Below are 23,543 nucleotides of genomic sequence, written 5' to 3'. Positions count from 1 at the left end.
ACATTACTTTTTAACTGTAGTGTCCTGACAGGATTTTTTGGTAATTTTGAACTGTGCAATCCTACAAGTCTTACTGTTATGGTATATTCTCCATTAAAGCTTCATAAATACCTGAAGAGGACGTTTAAAATAATGGTGTGTCAAACCTTTACACACAAATTGCTACTGGATCAGTAAATTTCACAAAATCGAGGTATTTATGAAGTTGGAAGTTGTGCTTAAACCTGAATAGAAGTCCTAACAGTTGCTACACCACTCAGGTTCTTAAACAAATCTATAAGCAGTTAGGAAAGTCAAACAATTAAGAACAGATGACACAAAAACAAATTATATTGTAATGATGATGATTGATAACCTCCTCAATCTTTTATTAATTAAACTGTAAGACTTAATCAGTCTATCATCATCATGCAATTTAATCAGCCCATTTTTGTTCCACTTGTCCTTGCTGGACTGATTAAAGTGCAATGATGATCATCATCATTGTAAAGAACAAGTCACGTAAAGTTGTAAGGATGATCATCATCCTTACAACTTTACATGATCCTAGCTTGGAAATAACATTACTGATTAAAATAGTGCAAATTTCAACAGGGGTGTTCAGATGTTCAATACTTTCATTGATTATTCAAGAATTTTATTTATTACAGGAAAAACTTCAAAAAGTATGTGTAAGTCTATTATTGTTGCTTATAATAATGATTTATATAAATTCACTATGCCTAATAATTGTTTATCAGTAAGTCTAGCTAATGTAAGTTTAATCAATCATCATTACCACCATTGCAGAATAATTAACAAGTTGTAAGCATTATGTGTGTTTTTGTTCTTAATTTTTGAAATGATTTGTGAATATTTGTATAATTGTGGTAATAAGGTATTAAATCTGTTTTTATAATATTCATGATGTAAAAATCATTGTCATCACCACCAGAATTCACAAAACTTGTTACTGTCTTGATAGATAAATACATAATATGTGCTTAATTCAAACAGGAAACATTTCTAGTAAAAGAAATGTTTTCAGCCCAATATTTAATCATCATTAGCTTACAGCAACATTAGAATGATATAATATATATTCAAAATTAAGAGTATAGTTACATTGCTAGACATTTTGTACTATCGCATGTAGCCGTATGGTTCCAGTTTGTGTTTACGCAAACTTTCTAATCAGTCGGAAATTGAATGTGGTATGACAATACTGTTAGGATTGATTCAAAAACCTGCAAAGTATTAATGAACACAAGATCGACATTTGCAATGAATCGTGTGCACATATTGTAATTACTTTCCAGGCATGTGTTGTATATATTCAGTTTACAACATCTACACATGTTCAAGTCCAAGAAGCCTATGTTATCATTTACTTTTCAGAGTGCCAGATTAATAATTGGTTGGTTTAGCACAAAAATTCTGCTCATGTTACACTAACCAAATTATTGGACACTCTGGATTATTGTACTTCATTCTAATTTGTTAATTTGTCATCATCAATGTTTGAAACCAATGCTGAAACCTTAAATCATCATCCTCTCCCTAAATATCCAAAATGTGTTTATATCACAAAAATTAGTCATTAAACAAATAAATGACAAGCTAAGTTTAAATGAATTATGTATAAAATTTGGTGATTACACATTTACTCTTATAAGTTTATTAATTACTAAGATAAAAGCACTAAAAATGGCAAATTCAAACTACAATTTTCATGTCAGATCTAATATTATTTTGATACTGTAAAGTTTCATAGGTAAATTGTAAAAAATTTTATTCAATTTTCATTTGAATGCAAGTCTAAAATCAAAGATACCTAACTATTAAATACATTTTTGTGAGTGTATAGGTTCACAAACGTATGCAAGTTCATTTGAAAGAAATATATTACTTGACATGATCTGGACAGATTTTAGATGCAAGAAGTTGGGCCATGTTTATGTAAGGTCATAAAATTAGCAAAAGATTTGGCAAGGATAATGATTTCCTCTTTTTCACGTGTGTTAAATGAACAAACAATTTAAAATTATTCCAATTAATTTGACAGGATTAATGAGTGTTTTCATGTAAAGTGTGCTTGTAAATATGGATGTACAAGTCGTGTCAAGTGTATTATTTTAATCCAGTGCTAATGAAAAATATATAGTCTGGTATACTTTTGTATAGGGTGGGAGAGAGAAAAATATAAACAAAATATCTTCAATTTAGAAAAAACTTCTAAATTTATTCGTTCAGATTTTCTGAACAGTTTTGTCTATTTTCTTTCTTCACAGAAATGTACACAGTATTTAAAATTGAATCACATAAAAAATTTACTAGAAAATAAGTCATCTGATCTGTTTCGAATAAGAAAATTTACGAAGACGATTTCGTTGCCGTTCCATAGAAAAATCTTATTGGTAATTCTTACTTAGCGCATGTAGAATATCCAGAGGGAAAGAAAACAAATTAACGTACGGATTAAAAAGTGTGAAATTCATGTTTATTTACAACCATGTTCACACAAATGAAGCATATTAACAATAGCACTTGAAATGAATGATCATGCTTTTAACTTCGTCATCGCTCTCTACCAATGAAACACTTCCGTCTGTAAATTCTTCTCACTGTAGAACACGACATACTAAATAATGAAATGATAGAGTATGGGCTACAGTTATTTAGAAGCAGCCAAGTCAAGAGATGCTTCCATTTTCCTTTTAATTGCTTTATTTTTCAGTTCATCTTATGAGCAGAATCATTTACCACCGTCGAATTTGTTTTCGATCGAAACTATGCTTGGCAGGGATTCGGTTAGCTCCGCTGGCAATAATTGTTGTTTTGCACGGGGAAAAATAATAATTTACAACCTGTACGTTCCCTTAATCATCTTTTCTATAAACAGAACCAAACTTAGCCATGTACTTGTGAATAAAATCTTTTGCTTTGTGTTTGACGTTTTCATTACATTCTAGGTCTTCAACGTTCTTGCAGTGCTTCAACTCTTTGGCCATCACAAAATGAGTCAACTGAAACAGAGAAAGAAGAATTAATATAATTCATACTCAAATGGTTTATTTATAAATTCTGTTTGCATCAAAAACTAAAGACGCATCACAAATATTGAAAATCTTATTACTAACTTATGATTGATACTGCAGGATTTTATTTGCCTAAGTATCTATCAGTTAAAATGAGAATGTCTCTCACAATCTAGATAAGTAGTATCCTCCACTAATCAAAGTGATAGTGTACAGAACAATTCTAAAAACTACATACATCACATTCAAACATGTCACACCATCAGGACAAATCATCATAAAAATTATACAATATAAAGTAAGGACCTAAGGGCCAGTACACAAGTTACTGTTTAAACTACAGAATAATTATCTAACCTGTCACTAATCTAAAGAATGAGCTATGCTTGTTGCAAGAGTTACTTTGACTCAATAGGTATCTAGCAGCCAGTTACTTGAAAAATTTTTACTATTCAGTCATTATACCAAGAGTAATGATAAATGGAGGAGCAAAGTATGAATAGATTGGAGTGTAGATAAAAATATATATTAATAGATTTGGTAGATAGTATTGTAGATAGTATTTTTAACACATATATGTGTACTTTATAACAAGAAATGATTAATTGTGTTATGTAAAGTAATGTCATTCAACTGACAATGTAGAAGTATAACTTATTAATTCAAAATCAAGTCTCAAAATTTACAATCATCGTACAACATTACAGGATTCCATCTTTTTTAAAAACATTCTTCCGATATTGTGATAAACTTCATTCAAATAACTTAAAGGTTACACGTGTTGGAATCACAGCAGGTTAGCTACGCCATTTCATCGCTAATCTACAGAATAAATTTTAACCACCCAAAATCAGCTGGTTAACAACTGCATGGGCAATTCCAAAGATTAAAGTGAATTTAACCTTGAGATTAAAACATGTGCAACTGGTCTCATGCAATGTTTTAAACCTTGCATAGGGCCAGTTTTGCCTATAAATGTTCTTTTCATTAAAGGTAACTAATAAATCAATTTTAAAAATTTATGTACAAATAAATGATTATACAAACTATAACATATTTAGACATTCTTTAAAATGAACTAAAGTGGATTAAAATTTACACAAGATTTATTGTTTCATATTAACTAAACATGTAATATTTAATATATTGCAAATAAGAAGAGATAGGTCAACAGCAAACAGTAAATATTAATTGTTACAGTTTACTAAATCAGAATATTTGATTATTCTTATTTGTCACACTTTGATAAGTATTTATCTACCTGAATATTTGAATTTAATTAAAATAGCTGAATAAGCAAATTTAATATGTTTCCATATTATTTTTTGAGCTACATTAAGGGTAATTTAATTAATTAACAAAATTTGGTATAAAGGTAATTATTGTGTTGCAATCTTGTGAACAAATGGCAGCATAACAGATTATTTTTGGACTAAATTTTGATAAATAATTGATTAAATAAATTAGCTTCAATGAAATTTGGTAGTTCAAGCTTGTGTGGCAACTAATTCAGACTTCAACATATTTTGATTTATAATGAGAAAAGTCAAAACTTTCTGTACCTTTCTGGCCAAATGCTTAAAATCTTCTGTACTAGCAATTCTTCCAACTTTACAGTCTGGTTTCCTATAAGGATTCAAACATTGAACGATGAAAGTTGACATTTTAGTTCTAAAAAGCTCTCTGATCTTCTTCGCTACTTCACTTGACGTGTCGGCCGCAGCTGTTGTGGTTCCTTTCTTCTTAGACTGCTGATAAAAAGAAATCGTCAGATTTTTCGAGCAACACAAAATTTTAAAAACGAGAAATTTCCATCATTAATTTACATTTTGCTTATTACCATATTTTACGGACTATAAGATGCACTTTTTTATTCGAAAAATTGCCTCCAAAATTCAGGTGCGTCTTGTAGTCCGTAGCATCTTATAGGTATTTTTTTAAAAAATTGTTTAAAAATTAAGGTGTGTCTTATAGTCTGTAAAATACGGTATATTTTACCTTTTTTATTCATAGAATATTTTTCAGGCAAAAGCTTTTTATAAAGATAATTTAATATGAAGTTATAAAGATCAAAAGATATGCCAAATAAAATGAAAGAATGAAAATTCTGTTCAATATAACATTTTAAAAATAAAAAATAAATCAAGTTTACCAATAAAAGTTTATTGGGCTTCATCTTAGATGTCACACAATATCATTTTAAACTAGTTATTATCAATACGTATACTTGGGGCTGTAATGGAAGGTATACAATGGCGTATATTATATATCATGTGCTTTTTTTACAGCAATATCATACATCCTCTAGATTAGTGGTTCTCAATCGTTTTGAAGTCGGGGAACACTAAACTTTGACATTTTTTTCCATGGAACACTTACAATACATCAGCTTTAAAGCAGGGGTGGCAAACCTTTTTGAAATCAAGTGCACTCGGTCTAGTAGATGATGACATTGGCATTTGCTGATTACATTGCCATACAAAAATTAAGAAAAATAAAGGTGTCAGTTTAATTATTTGAAATTTTGAAAACTTATTTGCTGTATTTACTGAAATTTAAGATGCACCTTAACTTCTACATGCTCATTCATTGATTTTTTTTTTTTTTTTGAAAACTGGATAACATAAGATAAATTTATGACAACAAAACTGATTTTGTAGACAAATTTGTTCAGTATTTATTGCACAATGAAGTAAGTTATACATTGCTATCTTACATGGTGTCAAAGTTGGAAACCTTTTCATTTTGCAGGTTAGGTTCTTCTGAATCGACCTTCAAACTTCATTCCACACGCAATCATCCTATCTACTGTCTAAAGCACTGGAAATGCAACATTTCTCGAAAGAGCAGTGCACTACTTTTTCTGGGATTTTCATCCAAATACTTATGAAGTTGTTGTAATAGTATAATGAGATTGAGTTAGGTTGACCTCTTAAGTATTTAAGAGGTCAATCTAACTTATATTAGCAAGTACAGTGGAGCATCGTTTATCCGAAAACCGGTTAACCGAACGCTTTCCAGTCGGACTGTGTCATGCTGAATCGAATGTTTTTGATACTAGATTAACTTCTAAAGTATAATTTTTTTGTTTTTATATTTTTCAATATATTTATTTTGTTTGTACAAAATAAAGAAATAATTTTTAACGATACAATAGCCTCGATTACTATTATAAAAATTTTCATTAGGCTTAAAATTGATGAAAATTCAACACGAAGCGATATGCTATGGAGAAAAATTTCAAAATTGGATAGATTAATATATTTTTTCGTACATAATCGGTTATCCGAACAACCCCGGTCCCCAATTGATTCGGATAAACAATGCTCTACTGTATTTGCTAATATAAATATTGGTCTAATAAAATCATTAAAATGACACAATTAATGACTTCTAGAACAGAAATATGACACCAGAGATTGCCATTGTTATGATGTATTATAATCTAAGATACCACCGAATCTAAGACAACCTATTTTCAGAGAGACTAAAACCTGAAAAAAGTGCATCTTATATTTGAGTAAATACAGTACATTTATTTATTCTTCAAACTGCTTCATAAAAATTAGATAATTTGATGAAGGGGTTTAATACTTCATTTGTAATTATATTTACAAACAATTATTATACGAACATTTTTTAAAATGTTCGTATAATAATTGTTTAACGTCTTACAAATCAATAATTCACAAACATTGACTTGCAATTTTTCTGCAGCATTATATGTCCTTCCAAAATTTTATTAGATTAGATAATTTCATGTGATAAAGATTTAAAAACTATCTATATTCATTATTAATTTTCAAAGTAATTCATTATTCTTATCCAGAATATTTGTCAAGATATACTTAAATAAATTGCATTTAAAATATTTACTACATACATATAATTGTTCACTCTTGATTTCGTGGACCCTGTTAAAACAGATGATAGAAACAGATAAAATCCACTTATTCAAAGCATTTGTTGGAGTAGAAATCCAAGTATATTAGACTGCAACTGTTAAAATGTGGAGTATCCAGTATGTCAGCAACTATTATGTCTCATCTGGATGTATGATGTTTGTTTCATTCATATTTACAATAATAGAGTTTAATCATACAAGATTTGATAAAAGAGTTAAAGCTTATTTTGAAGTCAACCATAAAATTTTTAAATACAATGAACTTTGTCAGGCCATCACTTTTTCCAATTAGCTTTTTATATCAAAGGTCAATAGTATTTATACACATTTTATTTAAATACATTACAAACTCTATATTTTTCAGTTTATACCCAAGGAATTAATTCTGAAGTTTTAATTCAGTTCTAAAAATCGACACTTACTTTAGGCTCGTCGTATGTTGGCGTGCCCAAGTCCATGTCCTCATCTGCTTGATCGGTTGTCGGAGGATCCCATTGAGTTTGTCTACAAAAAAAATATTTTGTTCAATTTAAATATATAAAAAAAATTCAAAATGTAAATTTTTAAAATAATATTAACTCAATAAATTACTTTTCCCCATTTCATAGGATAATGATATAGTCATATCAGAAAAAAAGCCCAAATCACATAATTAACTAATGAATTGAGCTGGGATTTATTATCAAACTACATATACAAATGTTATGTAATTTAGCCTAGGAATAGGTGATAAATTTAATAATTGGATAACAACTTAAATACAAGATGGCTACTTAATTGCCTATTTTTAAGCCAAATCGAACGACATTTGTATATTTAATTAGTTAAAATATAGTTCAATAATAAACCTGGCTTGATTTTTTGTTTAGTAATATAATGATCTAGCTCTATTTATTTGTGGCTTAGTTAGTGTCTCTGTAGAACAAACGTTAGAAAAACAGAATAAAATCATTATAATGATGCCATGTTTCTTCTATAGTTTAAAACTAGTCAGATTAAATGATCTATAAAATTACTAACAACATGAAGTGTTTATGAATAACATCAACTATCACACTTAAATATTTGTCGACTGTTACAGAATTTATCCTCATCTTAGAGTTGAACATTTATATGTTCAACTCTAAGATGATGATAAATTCAGTAAAAATCACAGGGATAATTAATTAAACTATTTAATATTTGTAAATTTAGCCCAATGTCCTTCTAATCTTATAACTTATTAACTATACAGATAGAATGAATGGTACTATTTTAAATTATTGTAATTAAGTTAATTATTATCTGAGAATGTCAAATGTACATTAAAAGAAAACCACCCAAATTCCACATTTGCCCATTACATTTTCTCAATGTGTGCATCTCATGTTGTGCAGCACAGATTCAACTGATACTCAAACTTTTCCTATGCTCACTATGGCATATTTGTTGTTACTCCTCCCATAACAGCCACAATTCTATATCTGCTGCAGATTACTCATTGCATAATGACTAGCAATTCTGACTTTGTAAACTGCAGAACATAAATGCCTTCTCTGTTGCAGAGTTGCTATTTTTATTTATGATGCTTCCTAGAGGCAGTAGACAAAAACATATATGAATGCAGATGGAAAACAAAACTCAGGCAATTACTCTATTGATTGGTGTTTGTTGCATACTTCTTAAGACAATAATTAACATACTTACAGCAATTTAAAATTGTAGAATTTGTTTTAGGAGACCTTGCAATATACAGAATGTAGAAATACTCTACATTTCATCAACCTAATTCATAAATTTTATCATTTTTTCAGCAATGGTTTATTTAAATGGAAGCAACATTATATATATAATATATAGTTTTGTTATTTCCTAATTACACTAAAATATTCACACATACCTAGTTATTGCATGATAATAATATATATTCCCTTCCGCATCTTTTGCAGTTTTCCAATTAGGTGGAAGTTTTACGGGCTTTGGTTTTGGTGGAGATGGAGGAACATAAGGATTTTCTTCAATTATTGATGAACCAGGTGCTATATGTATAATAGGCACTGAAGGATGATTTGTTGGCTGTGGCACTGCAATCTGCAATACATTCAATTTGATATCAACTTAGTTGAACTGAAAGTTATAATAAATATTTTAAAATTAAAATATTTTCACACACCGGTTGTGGTTCAGGAATTGGAACTGTAGGGGGAGGCTGAACGTAATACAGCTGCTGTCCTTGCGCAATAAAGCGAGACTGATTTGTTAAGTAAGATGGCGGCGGTATTGTTGGAGCAGGCTGAATAGTAATGGGTGCTGGGGCTGGAGCGGGAGTGGGAGCTGGGGCTGGTATGGGAGTTGGAGCAGGTGTAGGAGCAGGTGCTGGTGCAGGTAAAGGAGCAGGTGGAGTAGTGACATAAGGTAACTGAAAAATAATCAATTTACATTAAATTTTATTTTGACATAGAAAAAAATAACAACAAACAACACATTACGATAAAAAATTTATGTATTCTTATAATGTATTTCTGTTTTAATATGATTAATTTTATTATTACCTGTGCTGCCGGAGGAGGAGGATATACCATTCCACTGGGTGGATACACAACTGGGCCTGGCTGTTCAGGAAAGGACGTGGGAACAGATACTGGTGTAGCTGGAAGAAGTGGTTGAGGACAATGACGCTGTGAATCAATGAAAGTAGGAGTCGGAAGAAGAGGAGTTCTAGGCATTGGAGCAATTGGAGGTTCTGTTGTAGTCTCTGGTATGATTAAAGCTTGTGGAGGAGATGTAGTTGTTGTCGAAACCTGAAGCTGAGGATCTTTAAAATAAAAGATAGTTTGTATAGGAACAACAGTTATTAATAAATAACCAAAATTTTATATAATTCATTAATAGCCCCCCACAAATATATATAAATTTATATTCATATCTTATTTATTCTATTTGAATTTCAAGCTATTATTTCGAGTTTTATGAAATGCTACAGAATTTACCTAAAAATTAAAATTGCAAAAAACAGTTGCATATTTTAAATGAAATATCTTAATTTTAAATGCATATTATACTGCATTTTCTTGTCTCTAAGATGCAGCTTTTTAATCCATTTTCAGTTGTATGAAATGCAGATACATCTTAAGATTTGATGGAATCAAACTTTCATCCCAAAATAATAATCAGCTGCCATCACAAATAAACTACATAATGTATTATGCATCAATAGTAAACACTTTGGCTACACCAATCAATGTTGCTAAGTAAAATTCCGTTCTGGTAATGTTGCTGGAGAAATAATTGAATCTTAGACAATTTTATTCTCATTTCTCATAGTTCCTAAACAAACCACACTAGATAGTACAGAGAAGAAATAATAAAGAAATAAATGTATTCACAGACAGAAACTACTACAAAAGATAAAAAGATATTTCACTGACAGAAAAAATTAGGATTATCAAAGACAATGATAAAGACATCTTTCTAGCTGTAACATTCATACCTTCTCCAAGAAATGGACTAAACTGAATCTAACAACAATTCAAAACAGAAGAAATTACTTAGTAGTAAGAAAGTAGTAGTAAATCATTTAATATATATGTAAATTACTGATTTGAAGCAATAATCTATAAATCTCATTGACTATTTGCATGATCATGTAATGTATGTAAATAATTGAACTGATAATGTTCAACTAGGTTTAAGAAAACATAAGTTGACAACATGATAAACAGACAAATGGAATAAAACTACTGGAATAACCTATGAAGAACTGCAAGATCTTTCTACAGAAGACAGAATGGTAAGGCTTTTGCTTGTATATCTAATCAAACAAAATAGTAAATACAAGAAACCAATTCTATAAAAAACATAATTAGAAAATTAGTAGTTTAATTAATAATTACTGATTATCATTTTTGTTACGTTTATGAACAATATTTTTTCTTTAGTTTTTTTTTATTACTTTAATTATAATTTATTTAAAAATTTTATGAAAAAATATACCTGGGACATTAGGAATCTGTTGAACGTAAGGAGGATTTATCTGAAAATACTGAGGATATGACGATGTATCATAAATATACTGAGTATCTTGCTGGTATTCGACAACAGACGACTGTTCTTGTTGACGCCTTAATGCCTCTTCATCTCTCTGCTGAACTTCTAAAGCAAATAAATGTCTCCTTTCTTCTTTACTTAATCGTGGAGGTGTTGGCAATAATGGACCCCTTAAAAAAGAAAAGTTTCATAATAATTAGTCTCTTTGATGGGAAAGGTGGTATTATATAAAAATAAACAAAGTTCAAGTTAAACAAACTGTAACATAAGAAAAAAGGTCAACGAGCAGATACTTCAGAGAAAAGCATTTAACTTATCTTTTATGTATTTAGCATGATATTCAGATTTAAAGCCAGCCAGACAGCCATATGGTAACCTATTTGTCTACCATAGCACGGATCCAGGCTTGAACTTAGTTTAAGCCATAATCTATCAAAGATAATATACATTGAAATATCTTTCCCATCTTTCACCTATGCTGGTCAACACCACTGTAAATTGCCAGGAAAGTTGGAGAAAATTGCCAGAAAAGAGAAAAACTGGTTGCCAGACACAGTGCTGGTACCTCATGTTAATTAATCAATCAATATTCTGATTTATTGGCTTATCAATATTCTCGAAAACTAAATCCATGTTCTGAGGAAAATTTAATTTTTTCCCACCGTGCCAATTTAAGATTACTAAAGATTAAATAGAATAAATATATTATAATGTAAGCATGTAATTCCATGTAAGAAAATTTGGATGTAATTTTAAAAAATAAATAGACCCATCCAGACATAGTTCAGCACAAATAAATCTCATTTACAGTATTTCTTTGATCAAGAATCCTGTCAGGATATGCCATATTATGTTTGATAATGTGTGACAAATGTACATGGAATAGACGAGCCAACAACAAAAATAACATTTGAGTCATACACAGATCTATCGACTTTTGTTACAAACCTCTGTTCCAACTGCAAGGTCTCTAGTCCATTTGGTTGTACATCTGGCATAGTGTATGTAAATAAAAACACTATGCCAGAGTACAAAAGGTCACATGATTGCTACAGAAGTATATCATATGAGATATTTTAATGCTAAGAAAAATATAAATAGTAACTGATGTTGATAATGACAAAAACAGAATATACATTACATTTAATAAAGCCATTTATTATAGATACAATAAAGTGTAAAGTATGGAATATGAAGTTGTAAATAGAACTGACAGTGTAGCTGCTTTGTTTTGTTTCAATCCTAAATGTCTTATGTTCCCTAATACAGCTACTATGAATGCTTTGTGAGATGACTGTCATAACTTCAAAAAGTCGTATGTTGAAATATATCTGTATATTGGATCAATCAACTATGACAAATGTTTAGAAGTATCTGCAAGCCAGTTTCCTATCAAACTCTCCTGCACATTGTTATGAATGAAAAATTACCTTACTAAAATTGTATACTTTTGACAAAAAAAAATTTTTGCTTTTTGTAATTTCTGTCTATTTCTCTTTAGATTTTTCACAATTTTTTTATTTTTGAATTTTACATCTTTTTATTATGAAAATGTACATAAAACTGATTGTTGAATTGTTGCTAATTTTAAAATTTTGCAAATATATTTTTCAAAATATTACAATATTCATGCATTTCATGTTATAAATATGAGGCAATAATAAATTGTCATAAAATTACTAAAAACTTTTTATTTGTAGAAACAAAGACTTGGACCACCCAGGAGCAGATGTCTGATGTACTCACTGGTATATCTCCAGATATGTTAATATCCATTTGCCACAAGTGGGAAATACATCTACATGTGCATTTACTTAAATAGTGTTCATATACAACTGCTTAATAAAGTGAGCCTTTTGCATATATATATATATGGACACTTAACTTACCGTGTATAACTGGCTGACTGTTGATGTTTTTGGCTAAGAAGCGAGTAATTATTTACTAATTTAGAAAGATAAAATAAAAAAATGTAATGAATATGTAAGTATCAAGAAACATGATTACATTAACAACATTAACATAATAAATGTTTAATTTAATTTGTGGCATAAGTGAATAGAAATAAATATTTAAATGCAATTTATTAAAGTTTTATTAATGATTTTAAATTGTAAAAATGAACTTACTTTCTTGGTTTAATTATTACTTCATCCATTTCATTATTGTTCTTCCTGTTTGGTTTCGAATGCCATCTGTCTTCTCTCCATTCTGGAGAATCTAGTATGTGTTTACGCTCTGATTCAATATCTACTAAGATAAAAATTATTTCTGTTTAAATTTATAAAGCATATTAATTAAAAACAGCATAAACACAATCATTTCAATAGAAATGTTAAAATAAAGTTAATAATTTAAAATATCTACAATTAGAAGACTATACAACCAAATATGTCTTAGGGCCATATTTGTTCTTTTTACACCACTAAAACACTAAAATTTTTTTGGAGGGACTTATTCTTCTAATTTTACGTTAATTTTCATCCAGATTTCATTTAATTTTTCAAATAAATAATATTCAGTGGGAATCATCTTCATCTAAACATATAATGATGCTAAAATGTCCCCCTGGCATTAGTATGATTTAAAAAACATAATTTGTATTAACAATAAGAGACAAATTCGAAGACTATAATAACGGATGGCTTGAGTAGAAAGTACCTTTAACTGCTGTATTATGTGTGTCTATTGGTGTCTGCACTAATCCCATTGTCAGTACGATACTCAAGTAGGGAACTTGGGACTACCAGTTTGCCAAATGAAAAACAAACCATTCCAGAGCATAAATATAATTTCATTATTACTATCAAAATCAATTATTCAGTTATTTATTTATTTTTAACCCTTTTCCCCTATGGGCACTAAGAGAGCCTTTTTTCCAGACCCATTACAGACTTGGGCAGCTTAGCGGTGAAGGATGGGAACCAACGAATCTGAGACAGACCGCCCATAAAAATTCATAGGATTCCACACCTAGATTTGATCCCGGGTCCCTCGAGTGGCAGGTGACTGTGCATTTGTCCATTATTCAGTTATCAGACACAACTTTGTTGAAAATTCGTATTTCAGGATTTGCGTAAAATTTATGTATATGTTGTAGATAATGTTGTGCAATTTAATTTAATAAACATGCTTAAGACAGTTTTAATAAGGATATGAACATTGGCAAAAGTTGCATGGCTGTAAAAAATTATCTCTGTAAATATTTGTACTATTAGAATAATAAAAGTTTAGTTTATTTTTGACTATACCACACATTTATACATACAGGTTTAATTCAAATAATAACTGTCCTCAAACAGTAACTGCAGAGAAAAGATTCAGTTTAAAATAGTAGCTGCTGTGACAATAAATAAAACTGGTATACATACCACACACACACACACACACTAAATGTTAGCTGTCGTATATTTAATTAAAGTGAAAATTGTTAAAAATGCACGTAGAAAAATATTTCAGAACTTTTAAAAAAGCTTACGTAAACTCATTTCGAAGACAAGAGTCAACCTTTAGAAAATATTTTCTGTAACCTGGTTTAAGTTTAGAAAAGTTCAACAAAAATAAAGAAAGGAATTTGAATAGCACACAAGTTTCTCCAATAGAAGAAAGACACCAAGAACATTCTTTCACAAGTCTCTTGACTTCCTTGTATCTCTTACTTGTATAAGCAAATAAAATAACTTTGTATACAATGTTTCCCTATGAAAGTGTCAACAAATGCTGAATATGCCTGTGTAAATGTATACTTCAAGCCTGCCAAAATCACAAAACAAAATCCAAATCTTCAAATAAAATGCTAAAGACAAATACAACAGTAATTATTTTATGTATAGATAAATGCAATTTCTTGATTCTAACTTCAATCTCTTCCGCATATTAATATATATAATTAAATCAAACAAATTTATAACTTTTCTATCTGACTAAAAAATTTTATAATATCTAATTAATTATGTTCAAAGCTTTCAAAAAACAGTATCTAATATTTTTAAATGATCTACTTAAAAATGTTAAATAAGTATTTTTTTTTAATGATAATATTTATTTAAAAAATTTAATTATTAGTAAAATGTGTACCTGCCTAATTGTAAAATCTTTTAATCTTTTTAAGTTTATAACACCATTCTATACAACTTACTGGTTTTCTATCCAATTCTATTCTTAACAAATGGATATTTTTAGAACAGTGTTAGATAATATAAGAATTTATTCTTTTGATTGTCTTGCAACACAAACTAACTTTCAAAACTGTTTAGTTTTTAAACAGCATCCAAATAAAGTTAGAGCTGCAATGGAATCAATCTTAGGCTAATTATCATTATCAATGTTCTTTAACCATATATTTAAATTTATTGATGTCTGTTCAATATAATCATAAATATCTGAACTTAAAAAGAAAAGTTAAATCTTTTGACAATGCTGGTTTTTGCAGAAAAAATGCCAAAACCTTTTGATTTAATTAAGATCATATTAGAAATGAGTCAATGAACAAAATGATTTATATTAAAATCTTTCTGTGTATTGTTAGAAAAAAGTTTTCCTAAGTATGAACTTGTTACAATTTATATATTTTTTTCTTGCACAAATTCTTTTACTTTTGAAAATACAGTATTTTTTTAATAAACAGCACAGTTGCAAAATAAAAAAGTTATAGTCTGCACCCTCTGTCCACTGGAAGATAAACAGCAGAGATTCAGCTGGTTCACATCAGTTTGATAGAAATGCTTTCTAAAATATTATTAGTTTGGCAAATTGATAGTTAACATTGTACTTGTAATATTTATTTAGACAATTTATCACAAAAGTCTACAAGTTTTTTCAGCAAATTGCAATGCAAACTGGAATAGAGTGAAAGAGAAAGACTATGCAATAGAGCAGGCCTGGCCAACCCAAATTGTTTCGCAGGCCACTTTGATCACGTGTAACATTACGGTAGGCCACAATTTAGACAAACATGCTTTTAAAAAAGTAAAACAAATACAAAATGAATAAGATTTTATTGTTATACCAAGAGTTCGCACTCGCACTTGCACATTATAACAATGATACACACAAATTTTCATTTATTTAATTGTTTTGGTATACACATAACAGGAAACAAAAGTTTTAATAAATATATAATATCGTTTAACAGACCACACAATTTAACGTGACAAGCCACATGTGGCCCGCGGGTTAGCCAGGCCTGTAATAGAGCAATAAAAGCAGGCAAGACACTTTCACCGCTGCAATTGCAATTGATCTGAAACCACTTATCACAATCAAGCATCTGATGTTTTCTACCAAACTCAGTGGTAGAAGCAATAAGCTGTACACATAAAGGCCTGTTTCCGAGATAATTTTCCACATGAATTAGGGTTTCTGAAATTTTCTGATTTTGAAATTCCCCGGAATGAGAAACTCCGTTGAATATTTCCTGGGAAATTTTTTAGTTTTATTAGGCACATTCGGCAAATAAAAACTTGTAATGCTTTAGCATGGTATAGCAAGATTGGTTAAATGTGTTCAGTTCCTTAACCAACAAATGACGTTAAACATTTGTATGCAATATATTTCTGATTTGTAATTCTCTTTTGTTCTTTCACATTTATTGTTTGTTATATTGAACAATTGTTTGTTGAATTTTAAATTTACATTTTCACACATGGCAGACAGAATGGAAAAAATGGTCTGTAATAATATACTTTAATGCAATGGAATAAATATTTAGTAATTATTACAGGTAGCTTAATAAAGAAAGTCTGTTTTCTCTGAAAACATTTCCTCATTCTTGTGTAAATGCTTAACACCAGTATAATTGTCCTGTTAATGATTGTCCATGTTGACAAATATATAATAAAAAGGAATAAATATTTGCTTCAATAATGGTGCACTGCTTCAAAAAAAGCACTGACAAAGTAATAATGTCATGTAAGACTAATTTAGCGAACTGCTTCACTAAAGTGCTGTTCACTGAATGCACCAATATTTAAAAGTATTTGTAAACTAAAAGACACATATGATGATGATGATATTCAAAGCTAAATAAATTTGTATTTTTAAAAATAACTTTTCAGAAACTTGGAAAGTACAAATGATTTACCAGCAAAACAGCTTCTTAATTTTGTTTGAAAGCCTCTTAAGACAGAAAAAATTCTTCCATTTTTGGTACAGTACATGTCGCTTTAATGGAAAGCAATTAATATTACAATTTTTTTCTTTGCTCTTTCAGTCCTGTGTACACTAAGAAGGCCTTTTTCTCCAAGCCTCAGTCATTATTATTTTGTATATTTTTCAATATGTAAAGTGAATTAGTGTGAAAATATAGGCCTCATATAAACAAACAAATAAATAAATAAATATATATTATATTTAAAACACACACTAGTGCAGTGAACTGGTTGTTAAATTATTTAAATCCTACCACTAATAAACTGAAAAATTGCACATTCTATTCAGTGTAGTCACTCTTACCATATGTCGAAATAAAGTGCAAAGTGTGTCGACTGTTGTGTTGTTGTTTGAATAATAATGTAAATTTATTCCTTAATAGTCACTCTTTAAAAACAGTTACACCAAATCTCCAAAAAAATAGAAACAACAGTTGCCCTCTAGAAGCTAGTGCAACTGCACGATAAAGAAAAGTAATAGACAGATTGCTGTTTATTGGAATAAATATTTTAGAAACTAAGCCATTTTATCTTAAATTTTATTATTTTTACCTAAAAATATATTTTTATGTATTTATTTTTTGTAAGTATTCAAAGGAGTTACAATAAAACTGATTTTCAAAAACAAATATATTTTATGGTGCTTAATTCCCTTTAACAATATTTAATATCACAATCAATTTCTTGTTGAATTATCATGTACAACTGTAAACACTAATTAAATATAATAATATACCATTAAAATTTGATGGGGTTTCAATGATACATGTTTACCTAAGATGGAAAAACTGAAACAATGGTACTGAGTTCACTTACTTTTTGCAAAAATGTGCATTGTCAAAATTAAAACATTGAATCAAAACTAAGAAACAGCCTCTCTGCTTCAATAATAATGAAAATAAAAGCTTAAATAATATTAAAGTCAATGAAAAACCAAACAAAGGGAAATTTGTGAAAAATCAATGGGCATACTAATGAGTAATAGCTAATAGGAAAACAAAATCTTTATTGTAACATTTGAATAATCTCACTGCTCTCTTCTGCAAACTAATTACCATTTGTATTTCAATGTTATTGCATTAGCAATTTTACATTGTTAAATGATTCAACTAGCTAATTATTATTAAAGATAAACAGAGCAGTTTATAACAATTGTTTTAATAATAATAAAAAGCGATAATTTATAATAATGCTTACTTGGATTCTTTTCAAATTCCCTGGTTCTATAATTTTTTTCTTTAAAAGAATTATGTTTATCTTTCGGTTGTGTCCATTCTTGATCTTGATCTCGGACATTTCGAGAATATTCTTTCTCATATCTGTCAACCTCTTGTTCATCCTCTCGTCTCTTTTGCTTTTCAAGCCGAGGAATTCGAAACACTTCCTAAATAAGATGAACAAACGGTTTTAACTCAAATTTATACAATTCGTTTGTTTTTCAAAACTCAAACCCAATCTTTAAGCTTATTTAAGAAATGTAATTATAATAATCTGAAGTAAAAGATAATATTTTACTCTGTTCAAATTTATACTTCAATTTAAATTTTCTTCTTTGTGCAATAAAAATTAAATTATTACTTTAGAAGCCAGAAACTAATTTAGTATACAGCAGTTTTAGAATTGAAAACTCAGAACTAGGATTGTAAGCATAGAATTTGTAATTATTTTCAAAAATATGTATATAAAAAGTACTTCTAAAAACATTTACATTTCATTTTTTAATTGATGCTATATTTGCTTAAAGTTAACATTGATTCAAACAATTATAAATTACAGTATGAAGAAAAGAAAATGAAAATAATATAATATTAATCTAATGATCATCAACTAAAGCAAATCACTCTTTGTTTTGTTTTCTTTCTAGTAATAAACAACAAAACAAATTATTTATATTATTTGTTTCTTTATTTGTCAATATGAATAAAACTTCAATTAACAATTTCATCTAAACGTAAGAATTAAAAAAGATTAAACATTTATCTTTGTTCTACTGAATGCTTATATATCACAGCTTTTGTATTTAAAATTTTTATGTTCTACATGACCATTTAAGATGACTAAAAACATTTTTTTATTGTAAATTATTGCTGGATTATAAAGGTTATTTTTGTTTTTTTGTAAAAAAGAGCTGACAAATTTACAATTTAAAAAACATAACAGAGACTAAAAATGTCTTCACTTATCGCCATGTCCAATCACCAGGAATAACAGTCTTCCGACCTTTCTTTAGAGGCTACGCCTCTGCAAAAAAATGCAAAACAGTCTAAAAGTTCACAGGTGACAATCCCAACACAATTAAAAATATAATATTTCATTTGTAAAAGAGGGCTATAAGTGGAACATGGCGATAAGTGATAACATTTTTAGTCTCTGTTATGTTTTTTAAGTTGTTTTTCTTGTTTTGAATTGTTTGTTTGGCCTGTTTATATTCTTTATGGTTAAATTAGGGTTGATACAACTCAGAAGTTACATATAAAAGTTTTAAAAAAACAAAATTTATTCATTTCTCACTATTTCATATGCCACTTTTTATGTTTTCTGTGGATACTAGCATTTTTTTTTATCTCAAAGACTTATCAGATTATGGACTATATTTTGGGAAATCTAAGTTTAAGTTTACATATATTATAAAAAATACAGACTTTTGGAAATATAGTTTACAAAAAATTAAATGATATAGTTATGAGTATTCATGTTTGTTCATATTAAAACAACTAACTTACAATTTGCTGATAATGACTCCAATTTTCTAACGCATATCAGTTATTGTTCAGTTAAAAAATATTTAATTGTAAATAATATTTAAATTTCAATTTAAAACAGCATAATATTACTTACTTTCAAACCATTCCAAACTTCCAATAGTTTGTAAGCCATTGATGCTACTCCATGCTCTCTCCTTTCGTCGTCGTCATCCACAGTGTCCCTGCTTTCTTCGTCTGCACGTCCAATTATTTCCGAACTTCTCTCTCCCATCATAAATTTATTTCCTTCATCATTCTCCTCTTTCAATCTACTCAATTCTAAATTATCTCTTCTAAAACCAGAATTAGAACCCAATGGTTCTTTTAACAGTGCATTATTTGTACATTCAGGTTTCTTCTCAAACTGAGGAATTATAGCCTCTTGTTCTCTAGAATAACACCTGTCACCTTCAATTTGGTTCATTAAGTTAAATTCAGACGAATTAATGTCCGAACTAGGCGTATTTAGTGGAAGAGATGAGTTCAGTCTGTTGGCAGTGGATAAATACGCATTGTCAGCATCGGCAGTTGCAGGGCTGTCGGAACTCTCGCTATCCGACGTAACGTCAGCACTTTCACATAATTTTAATTTTTTTACTGGTTGTTCACCTTCTTCTAATTGAGAGGAATTCGGATTAATTGCTTCATTTTCTACACTTTCTTCCTTTCCTCTTTCTATCTTTTGTGATAACTGTTTTGCCCATCTTTCCACTACGCTCATTACTTTGCTGTCGAGCAACATTGTTTTATTTGTAATAGGAAGAAGAGTTAAGATACGCAGAATCTGAAAGTACAAACATTTCACTTTATTTTCAGTTTCATAGTACAAATATAATAATGTTTAATATTATCTGTTATAAATGAGAAATAACAATTACAACATAATTAGTAAATGGTTAAATCAAGAAAACCTAAGCATAAGAATAGAAAAAAGAAAATCGGGAAGAAAAGTTCACTGAGTACAGTGTTGTTAATAGTTTTTTTCTCTTGCTAGCGAATTTATTTTCATCATCATCAGACGAATAAAAACTTTTAAACTGAATGTAAATGTTCAAACAAGAATGGAATGCAGACAAAATTTTGGATTAAGGTCATTATGAGCCAGCTACAAATTCCGAATACGTTCGATATTGCGTGTGCGATGTTATATGTATGATGTAATATGGTGCATGTATGGCTGCCGGTCCACGTTAATGGTGTGACAGATGATGTGGATCACTGTTTAACTGTTTATATAGGGCAGCTAGACTATAGCCTAATATTCATTCCATTATTCCATAAATACTAAAGTTTAAACTAAATATTTTAACTTTACTATAGGAAGTAACAAATTCATTAATTAAACTACTCAGTTATAATTCTAATCTACAAGTATTGCATTATTATTTAAAAAACTTACTTGAGTTTTTAATGATACTACATCTTCACCTACATCAACCATCCAACTCCAGAGAAGAGAGAGACCATGATAGTCCAGAAACAACCGTAAACATGCTTGTTCTGTTGTATTCTAAAATCAGAAATACTTAATATATTAAGCAGAATATAATATTGTAATGTATACATGAATGAATGTAATTAAAGTAATAAATTTAGCAGTCCAACTGCAACCAAATTTGGTATTGTGACATTTCATCATTTTAGGACACATGAAAGAAAGATACTGTACTTCCATAGAAAAGTTATTACCAAAACTACAAAACTACCCACTATGACACACTCTTGACACTTCATCTGTACCATACAAGATACACTTGCTATACAGAGTCTTTTTTGATGCAGAGGATTATGCTAATCACTATAGTCCCTGATGCTCATCATTATATGTTTAACAGTTGATAATACTTCTCATATCCATTACAATAATCATTCAAGGCTGTATTTGATGAACTACACTTTTGAAGTGTTCTCACAAATAAAATTGCTTTTTCATTATTTGTAGCAGCAAAAGGGCTATAATGGCAATGCTGGGCTGCAATTTTTAATCATATTTTTAATGAAGTTAGAAGATGACTAGGTACAACTCTCTTTTTATCAGGAAAAGTATAATGTACAGGGGCAAGATATTACTAAAATCGAGAGCATATGTTTTAAATTAAATATTAATTTATTTAATTTAAAATATATGCTCTCGATTTTAGTAGTGTCGTGCCCCTGTACATCATACTTTTCCTGATAAAAAGAAAGTTCTACCTAGTAAATCTATCTAAATTCATTCTTCAGATTAAGGAAGGACAGACACCAGTGAGAATTTATAGGTGTAATTTTAAAATTGCAACCCAATAAACATTTATAGTTAAAAATTAATAAATATGTATTATTGATTATTATCCTTATTCTTCTTTAATTTAGCATAAAGTTTATATGTTTTCTTTTCATTTCCTTTTTCGTCGTAAATTCAGATTAAATCAAGAACTTCTGCTACATGACAATAAAGATTAAATCTACACTGTCACGTACTGAAATCTCCTTCAAATCTCCCAATCAAAATTCAAATTATATGAACATTTTGCTTTGTTAAATTTGCTTCATTACAGTATTTAAAGAATTCACTCTAATGAAGTACTTTCAAGGTTAGTTAACTTATCTTTATGGACATAAATTATACTTCAAAAGATAATCCTTCACTGATATTCCAATTTTCTTATAATCAAATTTTTATGTCCAGTTTTTATATACAGTAGAGCATTGATTATCTGAATATCGATCAACCGAAAGCGTTCCAGTCGGCAAATTTAAATTTCTGCTAGTGCTGTGGCACTGTAATATTTGGCTATGTCTTGGGCTACTCCAATATTATTTTTGTTGTGTGCATGTTTTAGCTGGCAGCACTGGCACGACCATGAGAGGGTACTTAAGGACGCACCAGGATTTGTATGAATTTCAACGTGGGATAGGTTAATATATTTTTTTGTACATAATTGGTTATCCAAAAAATCGATTATCCGAACAATCCCAGTCCCAAATTATTTCGGATAATCGATGCTTTACTGTATTAGACACAAAAAAGTATTAACCTCTATAATATCCAAAAGACGGTGCCTAGTGTCAGTGTCTTCTGCCCGAACCATCAATCTAGCTAGCATAAGTGTCTGTTCTCGATTTCGTAACTTTCCGACAGCACTTAATTTTTCAATTTCCTCCTCCAACTGTGAAAGAAAAAAAAAAAAAAAAATACTCTTTCAATATATTTTTGTTACTGAACCAGATTGTTTTCAAAATTTGAAAATTTAATTTATAATTACATTTAATGATTAAATGTAATAATAAAATACACATAAGAATACTTACAGCAAAATCTTCTACCAATTCTCGTTTCCTTTCATAATCTTCTACCAATTCTCGTTTCCTTTCATCTAAAGCTTTACGACGCTTAGGTATAAGACTTCTGTTCTGAGAAGGCTTCAGTTCTAACTGTTTATCGTCTCCTATATAACCTCGGCAATTACTAGATTCGCAAAAACACTTTTGAGCCTCTTTCCTAAAAAAGTTAAATATTCATTCCTAATTAGCTAAATGTTCCTTAGGACTATTTAATATTTAAGAAATTTACCATCATTGTCATCTTGTTAACAAAATATTCCAAATGAAAATGTCTTATATAATATTAAATAAAATACACATATTTTCATCATTTTATTTTATGATTAACTACTAAATTTAAGAATATTCACAATAGAAATTATAAGAGAATAAAGCAATA

The 23,543-nt window shown here is 29.1% G+C and overlaps 1 protein-coding gene across 2 annotated transcripts in view; it reads right to left on the bottom strand.

Moving 5' to 3' along the window:
• Window positions 1-2,457: 2,457 nt before the first annotated feature.
• The window catches only part of Set2 (SET domain containing 2), a gene marked incomplete at its 5' end in the record, with an annotated part of 65,206 nt that continues 44,120 nt past the window's right edge, over window positions 2,458-23,543 (bottom strand). The window contains 13 exon segments of one of the 2 annotated variants that reach the window (XM_067285803.1): window positions 2,458-3,005; window positions 4,580-4,768; window positions 7,344-7,425; window positions 8,801-8,991; window positions 9,074-9,319; window positions 9,453-9,715; window positions 10,894-11,117; window positions 13,077-13,200; window positions 18,294-18,480; window positions 19,935-20,624; window positions 21,240-21,350; window positions 22,858-22,989; window positions 23,132-23,321. In XM_067285803.1, coding sequence (XP_067141904.1) covers window positions 2,859-3,005; window positions 4,580-4,768; window positions 7,344-7,425; window positions 8,801-8,991; window positions 9,074-9,319; window positions 9,453-9,715; window positions 10,894-11,117; window positions 13,077-13,200; window positions 18,294-18,480; window positions 19,935-20,624; window positions 21,240-21,350; window positions 22,858-22,989; window positions 23,132-23,321 — 2,776 coding nt within the window. 2 annotated transcript variants of the gene reach the window in all.

Source organism: Centruroides vittatus, unplaced genomic scaffold (genome assembly GCF_030686945.1).
Source record: "Centruroides vittatus isolate TY-2023 unplaced genomic scaffold, ASM3068694v2 scaffold_3038, whole genome shotgun sequence".
In the NCBI taxonomy this organism is placed as follows: domain Eukaryota; kingdom Metazoa; phylum Arthropoda; class Arachnida; order Scorpiones; family Buthidae; genus Centruroides; species Centruroides vittatus.
Note: the sequence above shows the minus strand (reverse complement) of the source record. Positions and strands in the feature narration are given on the sequence as shown.